A 10,697-nucleotide genomic window follows, 5' to 3' on the forward strand; every position below is an offset into this window, starting at 1 on the left:
AATAAATAATGAAATGAGTAATTTAACATTAAGGAGTAGTTGCATTTATTTTTCATTACATTTAATTACATGTATAAGTTATATCTGGCCCTTTGAGGACAGCAGCTATGCTGATGTGGCCCTCAGTGAAAATGAGTTTGACACCCCTGCCTTAGAGGGGTGGCGTGATGATAGAATTTGAAGTATATGTTTCTTTATCATCCGACTGCTTGATTTTTAGATGTCATATTTCCTGTTTAGATTAATTTGCTCCCAAATGCGTGGGTTTTCTCCGGGATCTCCGGCTTCCTCCCACCGTCCAAAAACATGCTACATAGGTTGATTGGCAACTCTAAATTGTCCATAGGTGTGAGTGTGAGAGCGAATGGATGTGTGATTGAGGATATTCCACCCTGCGACAGACTGGCGACCAGTCCAGGGTATCCCTTGCCTACGCCCAAGTGGCCGGGATAGGCTCCGGCAACCCCGTGACCCGAAAGGGAATAAACGGTTAAGAAGATGAATGAATGAATAAATGAATGAATGCTCCCAAATGTAGATAAAGCATCCCATAGTTCCAGAATTTTTGCTCCTCATGAATATTTGTGCGGGCTTCAGAGAGATGGAGCTCATGCCTCTGGGGACAGTGGCTGTCACACTCGCATGCACGCAGTGGCTAATACAGAGAGGCTGAAGCCTTTCCCCCTCCTTTGAACCCGCTGTGGTTTTCTACATTTCAGCTTGGACAACAGCAACATAGCGTGGTGCGGAATCTATAAGCCCGCACTTGGAAATTGCCTGTTAAAGTGCTGAGGGCAATTTGAAAGAGAAAAAAATAAATAAAAGAGATGCTGGCCATGTAAGCAGGAAAGCCTCTCTCTGGCCCTCAAAGGCTCATTTACATTTCAGAAGCTCAGCTGATGTTCACACTCAAACTCAATTGAAATGTGAGAAACTCGCAGTGACATTTTTACATACACTTCAGAGAAAAATGTACAAATGTTTTTCTTTAATGTTAATCATTTCATTAAAAAAAAAGTTTTTTTTTTGATGAATGTTTTTTCTGAGCCAGTTAGACATATATTTTGAAAAGTTTTGCTGTTTTGGGCGGCGTAATTGGACGCAGATGTTTTAAACTGTCAACTGTGAAGGGACCTTGCACCTGAGAATGACAATTTTTAGACTGTCCCCTGTGTTTTTTCATCCTCTAAATCACACTGTACATAAATGGTGCAAAGACAAAAACTGGTAAATGAATGAGAGAAAGTGGCAGTGGATTGTTTACAGCTGGATGCGTGCCATCCAGATGAAAGGTGTTGGGGCGGAGAAGTTTGCTCCTACATGCGTATTAATCAATTTTTTTCATTTGCTAAATGTCATTAAAGGAACAATTTTATTGCATTTTTATGCGTTACTTTATCAGTCACAAGGTGTAAACACTATGATATTTAGGGGTAGATTTGCCCCAAAGGTGTTTCATTTGGGTCAAATGTTTGGGGTTTCCTCCCACAAGCCTCCTACAATAGTTGTTGGAATTTGGTTCACTCCTCCTGGTAAAACTGGTGTAGCTAGGTTGGGCTGGTGGTTGCTCTTGATCCCACTTACCTTTTTTATTGCCGCCCACAAAGTTCTAAAGACTTGAGGTAGAAGGTGTGTAGTGATAGCCACTCCAATACCGAGACTTTATATTTCTTAAGACACACTCAAACTAATTTGGAGGTATGCTTGAAGTAATTATCCTTCTCCAAGACCCAAGCTTTAACATCCTAGCTGTCTCCAGATTTTGCTTCATAAAATCCAAATCATTATTTCTTATGATGCCGTTTATTTAATAAAGTGCAGCAGTCACAGCTAAGCTGCCCCACATCATGACACTACCACCCCCACAGTTTTGGGTTAATGATCCGATGTCTCAAAGATTTGCCCTTTTCTTCCTCCAATTGTGCTGTTTACCATTATGGCCAAACAATTCTGTTTTATTTCATCAGCCACATGTCTCCACAAATTAAGAGTTTTGTTTCCATGTTAGGTTTATGACAATTTTAAACTAAACCCTTTTAGCTGCAAAGGTTTCAGTTCAACTGAAGGTGGTACAGAACTTATTTAACTGTGTCACCGTCCCCACAGTTTCAGCAAGCACCTTTAATAGTTCTTTTGCCGTTAATCTGGGATTGATTCTTGCATTTTGCACCAAAAAACATTTCTATCTGGGACTTAAAATCCATGTACTGCCAGCGCAGTGTGATGATTACTTTTTTTTCCTTTTTAATTTGCACATTATTGTCTTCAAAAATGTATCTGGGCCCTCAAGCCATCTGGAAATTGTACACAAGGATGAGCCACACTTATGTAGGACCATGATTGTTTCTCTGATGTCTTGGCTGATTTCTCTTAATTTCCCCATTATATGTTTGTGATGCCTCCATATGCATCAAAATCTGTCCCACTAATTAACTCAAATAGAATCCTTTCCCCAATCAGACACTTTTTAAGCTTAAATGGAAGAATCTGGAGTTTTCATTTTACTAAAAGATGCAATACGCCTATAATATATATTATTGTAATTTTTTTATGAATGATATGAAAGTGATTAAGAAAATACATTAAAATCCTCTACCAAGCAATTCTTGCATTTATTAATGACTATTTTAAGATCTGAAACAAAAGTGTTCATTTTAGTTTATTTTTGTCAGTAAAGAAAACAATTTAATTATGTATTCCTCTGAAATGGTCTCAACAATAAATAATGCAGCATACAAAACAATAAACATTACACCCAACCCATCAGTCAAGGTGAAAGTGAAGTGCTTTGTCATTAAGTGCTTCAAAATGTGTATAATCCCTCCTTGTATGCATCCCATAACACACAAGTGCTCTCTGTGAGGAAAGCAAAACCTAAAAGGGAATCAAACCTTCATCCTCCTTTTGTATCATAACTGTTTTCTCTAAATGATGTGATTAAAATGAGCCCTCAAAGATGGCTGGACACTTGCAGTGTGCCCTGAAAACTTGACCTCGCATCATGTTCAGGCTTCAGACGGCCTGAACAGATTGATCTTGTTGTGTCAGACCATCACAATCTGAAATGTTTCCATTAATATGTTTAACTCAGGGAAGTGGGTCAGACTGGGACAAAAAAATTTCATCAAAATCTTTTGCCAGGTCGCATCCTTCAATTATAAAAGTCTCCAAGGCAAAAGGCATCCGTTCTGTGGGCATTGGCAGTAAGGCTCATTTTCCACTGAAGCAGTGTGTGAGAGTGTGTGTGTGTGGGTGTGGGATATGGAGCCAGAAATGGAGAGGGGGAATAAATAAAAGTTGTCCTTGATTCCTTTAAAGATTGCTGAGCAGATTGATGCCTGATGGAGGCTGGTTAATGACACATAGAACCAGGGCTCAATGGAAATTCATTTGTGGTGCAAATCACTTCTGAACTATGTGTGTGTGTGTGTATGTAAATAATGACGTGTTGTCGGATGAGTCTCTTCTGTTTTTCTTAGTTGTCTGTAACGATGAGTTAATTCTCCGCAAAAGGACAGACAGTTGGTGTCCTGCATGGCTGAGGCCTGGAACAGTTTTCTTATCTGTTCAGATGACTTCATATTTCACAAGAAACTCGAGCACAGGAGTTCTGTAAAGTCCTCAAAAATTATGGATTTTCACAGGAAAAACTGACTATTAAGAAAGTACAAAGACACTTGTGTCAGGTGAAATCATTTTAATGTTCTGCCTGGCAAGAAAACTAATCTTATCAAGAAAGTTTCTCACCAGCAAAATAAGCTTAGGTTTAGAAAACATGTCTTAGTGACTTGACTTTTTTTCTTGAAATAGGAATTCTTGATGGGACATGTTTTTTTTCTTAGCCCACTGACAGATCCTTTGCTTATTTAAAGTCCCACTCCACTCATCGAGTTGTGGGTGGAACTGTGGGTGCGACATAAGCCTACCCCCATTTCCCGTCATCCATCTGTTTACCCTCTTTCCCACTATCTTACAGCCTAACCTACAACAATAATGGAGCTATCCAGCCGTACATTTTTGAGCCAGATGCCACCTCAGACAAGGACAATTAAGACAAACATGGATCTGTTTGTATACAAGTGGATACATCAGAATTGAATGGAGCTTGTGGCCCGCCGATTATATCTACATCACAACGATTCGAATAAAGGAATACTCGGAAATGCAATTTTAAGCTTAATTAACTTTATGCATGTACTCCATCAATGCACAAACTGGAGCTTTTATTAAAATCATAACGGGGGATTTTAAAAAAGACAACCATAAAATGCTTCATTGTGAAACTTGACTGTTATTAAAAGAACCTAAATGATCACTTTTGGTTCTGTTTGGGCTGAATCCTTCTAACAGCTGCTTTCTTTTTGGAGACGAGCGCTCTGTGTGTGCCTGATAATCCACACCAATTCATCCACTGTCACCCTGTCCTCTCTTTCATAAACTACAAAAAATATGATATGTATCATAGTCATCCATTTACATTATACCTAGACATATCCTATTCAGAGTCTATGTATGCTCTAATCAACTTGCATTCAGAGAGCTCCAGCTCCTTCCTGCAGCTATTTATCAGCTTTAAAACAAACATTTACTGTGTTCTTGTGCCTTTGTGTTCCAGGTGGCAGAGCTGGAGGCCCAGCTGGGGCACCCCGCTGCTGGTCAGCCTGATGAAGAGGAGCTGAGTCGCTCACTGGAAGAGCTGGAAGCTTTGCTCAGAGCCAAAGACCAGGCACGTCCCCAAGTCTCTCTCCCTTCACTGCATGCTGTCCACATCGATTTGCCATCTCATTAAAGAGAATTTAAGAGTTGAAAGTAATCCTGGAATACCCCGATCATAAAACGCTGCCAGCAGCAAGCTGAGTGTGTGGGCCTCAATGTCTGTCTGATATTCAGTTACAGAGGAGACAATTGCTGGAAGCATTTAGTAATCATTTGTACACAAATGCAGGGGCATGTTTCTGAAAAGCAGTCTTTAAGATTATTAGAATCCTGTTCTGCTGTTGGCATTTGGTGCATTAACATTTTGAAATTTCCCACTCGTGTCACAAACCTCCAGTGGCAAAAATGTTTTGACAAAAATTTGTTTGCAGATGTTTCAAAAGAAATGGATTTACGCTCACCTCAATTTCAGTTTTTGCATCTGTGTTAAATGCAATAAACTGTAGAAATTTCAAATCAATTAGACAAATTAAAATCTTTCATTAAAACTTCATTTTCTAATTTTCATGTAATTCAACATCTGGATTCATCTTATAGCTGCAGCTGTTTTGTTGCTACATCCGTAATTAGATCAGACAATTATTAAGAAGAGCCAAAGCTGCACAAAAAAATAAAAATAAAATAAAGCTGCCATTCATACACCCTGTATTTATCTATAGCTTAAACGTATCACCGCTGGGTGCAATAATGGCCTTTAAATGTGAATGCTTCCTGCTTTGGCATAATCCTTATTAATGAAACTAGTCCTGTTTAGTTCCCCTTTTTTTCTGAAGGATTTATTTTTAGATCATACAGTTCCACTGACGTTGAACCTGAGGCACCCCAATAACCTGCTTAATGTCTGTGTTTTCAGGAAATTCAAAGTCTGCAGAGCAAAAAAACTGATGTGGGTGAGCTGGAGAAGGAGAAGGAGGAGGCCATACAGAGACTCCAGGTGAGTACATCCTCATACCCTGTTTCAATGCTCTGAAACCTTTTTTATAGACCCACTCCAATGAAAATTGTGTTTTTGGTGTTTTTAACATGTTCTTGTGGTATTTTTCTAATGATTAAGGACACATGTAAAGAAAATTAGTCTTAAAGCTGCATTTGGGAGTATTCCTTTATTTAAATCACGAATCATGAGCAGACAGAAAAATGGTGTTTGAAAAAACTTGTAGCCAAAGTGTTGTAGCTACAGTTGGCGAGCCACAACCTTCCTGCTGCGCTCCATCCTGATGCATCCACTTGTAGACAAATAGGTCCATGTGCATCTTTGTTTTCCTCATCTCAGCTGGAATCTTGCTCAAAACTGTACAGCTGGATAGCACCAATATTACTCGCCAGTTTGTTGCACCGGTAACGTGAGGTTGGGGGTGTGAGGGGCTGTAAGCAAGTGGGAAAGAGTGTAAACAGATGAACAATGGGATGTGGGGGCGGGTGGACAAATGGTCCTGCCCACAACTCAGAAGAATTCCCAAATAACTTCTACTGCTCTGCAAAAACTATGTTCTAGAAAATTACAGTTTTCTTTTTAATGGCATAGTCATAATTAACACTTTTAAAATGGATCAAAATATGATTGGAGTGGGATTTTAAGTCAAAAGAATGAAGCACAAGGTAATTCCTCTTGATTTGTTGTTTCTGATCAGATCTCTAGACCCACTACTGCAGGGTTGAATCAGGTTTAAACCAGTTCTGTGGAATAACCTTGTGCCGACAATCAGAAACAGTCTCTATTTTAAAACCTTCTCCTGAACCAAAACACACTATCATACATCGCAGGCTTTACCTTAACGATGTGGGTCACCTGATATCCAGTGAATCAATTCATCTCCATTAACTCTGTTGTCTTCAAACTGATCCATGTTTATACAAGGTGGAGAATAGATTTTAAAAAAAATATTTTTGAGGACTATAAAGACCAACTATGATCATGTTTTTGTTTTACAGATATAAAGCTTTAAAATTCAGACCAGCAGAATTATTGGCTAAAGAATAGAGCATGTCTGTTTATTTCTGGAGTGGAGCTGATGTGAGCCATGTTGGCTCTGGTTCCTCTGCTTTGACTAAAGTACATATTTAAGCTTTCAGCACATCTCATTTGAATAGGATGACATTTACCTTCAACAAACTTAATTGTGATTTTTCCTGGTGGAGAGCTTCACCTTCTTTAAGCCCCTCAGTGGGACCCATCTATCAAATGAGGTGAAGGATCACATGACTGCTGGGCTCAGAATTTAATTTGTGCTGTGAATTTTTAACTTGTCCCCCCAGGATTTTACATAGTTTTTTTGTTCTGTTGTGATGGTTTAGCAGAGAAGACAGCTGATGAATGGATTTCAGGTTTCTTTTTTATAAGCAAACACTAATTTCCTGTTTTTAATCTAAAGATCTTTATGAAAACAGTTTGTGGCATATTTTGATCCTTTTCATGAACTTATTTTCTGTTTTTTTTTAATCTAAAATCAGTCATCAAGAGGAAGCAATAATATAAAGCCCGAGAAAGAAAGAAAAACATTACAATAAATATGAATCAGACCGGGGAACGGATTCTTCAAGGAGAAAACAAATTATTCAAAACTTCAATGTCAATGGGAAAGATTGAATCTGATGCATATTGCATTGGCTGTATGAAGTCCTTTATCATTTTTACCAGCGTTGTCAGTTTTGAATTATGTTTAATATTCCTTGACCTTTGCGGTCCTTGTGCTCGTTCTACCAGCTGTTTGGTTGTTTATTTGGCACACAGAGGGATCTTTTAGAAAAGCTGTGAAATATATTACATTTCCAGCTTAACTTGTTTAAAACAAAGTGATTTTGATAGTCGTAAAGTTTCAAGTAAAACTTTTTCTGGTTCTAGTCCAAATCTGCATAGATTCTGCTTTTTAAATCTTTCTTTGAATCACTGGGAAGCTCTTTCATGGGAAAATGTTCTGAAAATGGTTTTACATCAAGTATTTTTGAAAAGAGAACAACAGAACAGTTGTGGAAAAAGCTAAATAACTTACTTGCATTTAAGATGTTTTGCGAATATAATCAGTAGGTGATTTGTAATGCTATTTTGGAAAGAAACAAATACACTAGTGATGATTATTGTATTATAAAAAAGATTTACAAGCAACTTTGAATGTGTCTGCAGGACCTGGAGAGGCGGAACGTTGAGCTGGAGAATCGTGTTCAGAGTGCTGAAAAAACGCTGGCTTCCAGCAGAGAGGAGCAGGAGCAGGCGGAGGTTGAAGTTCGGCGAGTCATAGAGGTTCTGGACATCAAAATCGGTGACCTGAAAGGCCTGAGACAGAGCTTGGCAAAACTGGTGGACTAGAGGTCACAGTCGGAGCAGGGGTGCTTCTCCACAGCTAGCCATTACCTTTTTTTCACATGGCCTTGATTTTTGTTGAATTGAGGCACGCAGAGCAAAAATCAAAGCAATACGGTAAAAATCCCTTGTGAGTTGAACCTCTTTTTGTCTGTGCAGGTAGCTGTCAGAAACTCTTAGAAGGTGCTTTATTCAGAGTGAATCATTACTTCTCTGTTTTGGCTTCTTCATTTAGGTTCTGATCTTCATGTTGTAGTTAAGCTGCTCATTATGGCTGTTTTCGTTATAATTAAAAGCAGCATTAGTCACAGATTAATTGCCAAATTCTATAATGACCTTTCATGTTTGTTGTTTGGAAAGTTTTAAGTCACTTATGGACACAAACACTAGCATAAAGGATGGAGTTGCATCAAGTTAATGATTTATTACAACTTAAGGTACAAAATGAGATTAATAGAAACAATGGCTCATTATCTACATTGCAGTTTCACCCACAAGTGTTTGTTGGAATCAAAGTTTTTCTTTGAAATGTGTTTTCTTTAATAATACAGTTTGTGTTGGTAAGATTTTAAAAAATCAAAGCAAACAGAAAACACCTGCTTTTTCACAAATGTAATCCAGCACTGTGGAGATGCACCCAGAGAGAGTGGTCAGAGCAAGAACCCACGTCGAGACCCCCTCAGCTCCAGTTCACAGCCAGCAGCAGGGACTTCTCACCAGCTAAGAACATCAGCACTCTCAGAGATTTGCTTAAACTCTGTCTTCTGGGGATCCCCAGCATAAAACTGTCTCCGTCCATGTTTTATTAGAACTCAACACTTATTCTATTATTCATGATCATTGATTTTGGCAACACACAGCTGCGATGGGAAGTGTGCGCCGACTGCCAGAGGAAGAGAAGAAGTCCTGCAAGGATGAAGCAACAGCTGGAAGACACTGATGTGCCTGAGAAGCTGCTGATGTTGAGTTGCACTTGATGATGTTTGTGCCAACTTTTCTTTGTGTGTGTGTTTGCATTTGTCTGCGCCCACAGAGATCCAACCAAACCTACCTTTTTCTGCTATTGTAGTGATGATGATCTCGATAACAACAAGTGCAGCCACAGCATAGATGAGAGCAGTGCATGAGCTCTGCAAAGCCCCCCCCCCCCATACCTGTCTAGAAATGTGAATCTCTGTCTAGGCTGCTGGAGTCAAACAGCACAACCACATTAGCTGTAGTAAATTGGTACTTAACTAACTTGTCTGTCAGTGGTAGATGTGAACTTCAGATGCACAAAATATATTGATCTTCGCTTCTCAGCCACTGATTAGCTATAGATTTCTCTGTGACCTTAACAAAGGTACAAACAAGATGCAGTTCTTTGCATCTGAAGATGCAGAAATCACATCAAGATGATCTGTTTTATATCATCTGCATCAGCAACCCCTCCCGTTATGACGACGACTCGCTTGTATTGCCTTGTTGCGTGTTTTTCTGATGGTATTCACATGATTTATGACTCGTAGTTTAAGGTTAGCTTGTTTTGAGATTAGAAAATAGTTTTAATGATCACAGTAACACTTTTAGGATGCATTTGATCACGAGTTGTGGGGATAAAGAAATCAGCTGCTGCAGCATCACTCAACTGGCAAACAATAGTTTTTCAGTAGTTTTAGTAGTTGGACTACTTGACAGCCTAAAGGGCTTGGTAAATGTTTTTCCTTCATTTTCTGTCAAGCATTAGAGTCTATCTGCTCCTCTGCATGATTGAAGCAAATGAACACAAATGCATTGGTGATCTTTGCAGAGGTGGTTTCAAGTAGTTTGGAGACTCCTGTTGTACGAAAGGTTAGATTTCTGTCTTTTAAGAATGGTTTTGCTCTGTTTCGGAACTTTAACTTTTAGTTAAATCTTTGGTCTGTTGCAAGCCGTCATAATTCCTCCTGATCTTTTTGACAGATGTTGAGGATATACCATATATATACCATATTTTTAAACTACATTTAGAATCCGTCTGTCATAGATTTGAATAGATCGTTACCTCTCACACAAATGATGTTGGTCTGAACACCGTTCTTCAGCCTGCGTTTTTCAACTTATTTGGTAACACAACAATTGAATTGAGCTTGCATTGCCAACTGTGACAGAATGCAGCACCAAAGATGCATTACCATCACACTGAGGAAACAGGAACCAGAACAACCCCACAGGGAAAGGACGACAATTCTCGGTTTCATTCCTTTTTTAAGTTGAACTAATTTTCAACTCAAATGTTTGACCTTTAACAACTCCAAATACCTCAGAGCGCTGCAGTTACTTTCATTTAAGTAAATGTACATTGAGGAAAAACTGAAAATTACAGACTTGGAGTAAATGTGCTTGAATGGAGTTTGAAAATGTGAGATGGTTCCCTTATATTTGTATTAAACTGGTTTACACATTAAAACTGCCATATCCAGTCACTGCTATGTTTGAGTGTTTCAGCTTTTAAAAAAGGAACCGACTTCAAGCTTTAAGATGGATTGTTATGTTAAATTATTAGCATATTTAATACAGGAACTACTAATTGACCAATTTCAAAACTCCAAATGTTCAAATTTCTCTTAAATATTTGCACACATTCAAATTCTCACAATTGTTAAACATGTTTCTAATTTCCATTTTGCTGTATTTACTGGATAACTTTTGAAATCATTGCATT

General features: G+C 38.6%; 1 protein-coding gene across 3 annotated transcripts in view; it reads left to right on the plus strand.

The window, feature by feature from the left end:
- Positions 1-10,458, plus strand: part of homer3 (homer scaffolding protein 3) — a 53,053-nt gene extending 42,595 nt beyond the window's left edge. For all 3 annotated transcript variants that reach the window (XM_011474030.3, XM_011474031.3, XM_011474032.3), the window contains 3 exons: positions 4,616-4,726; positions 5,570-5,650; positions 7,838-10,458. In XM_011474030.3, coding sequence (XP_011472332.1) covers positions 4,616-4,726; positions 5,570-5,650; positions 7,838-8,020 — 375 coding nt within the window. In that variant the 3' untranslated portion in view covers positions 8,021-10,458. The remainder of the gene's footprint in view (positions 1-4,615; positions 4,727-5,569; positions 5,651-7,837) is intronic.
- Positions 10,459-10,697: the final 239 nt, after the last annotated feature.

Source organism: Oryzias latipes, chromosome 4 (assembly GCF_002234675.1).
Source record: "Oryzias latipes chromosome 4, ASM223467v1".
In the NCBI taxonomy this organism is placed as follows: domain Eukaryota; kingdom Metazoa; phylum Chordata; class Actinopteri; order Beloniformes; family Adrianichthyidae; genus Oryzias; species Oryzias latipes.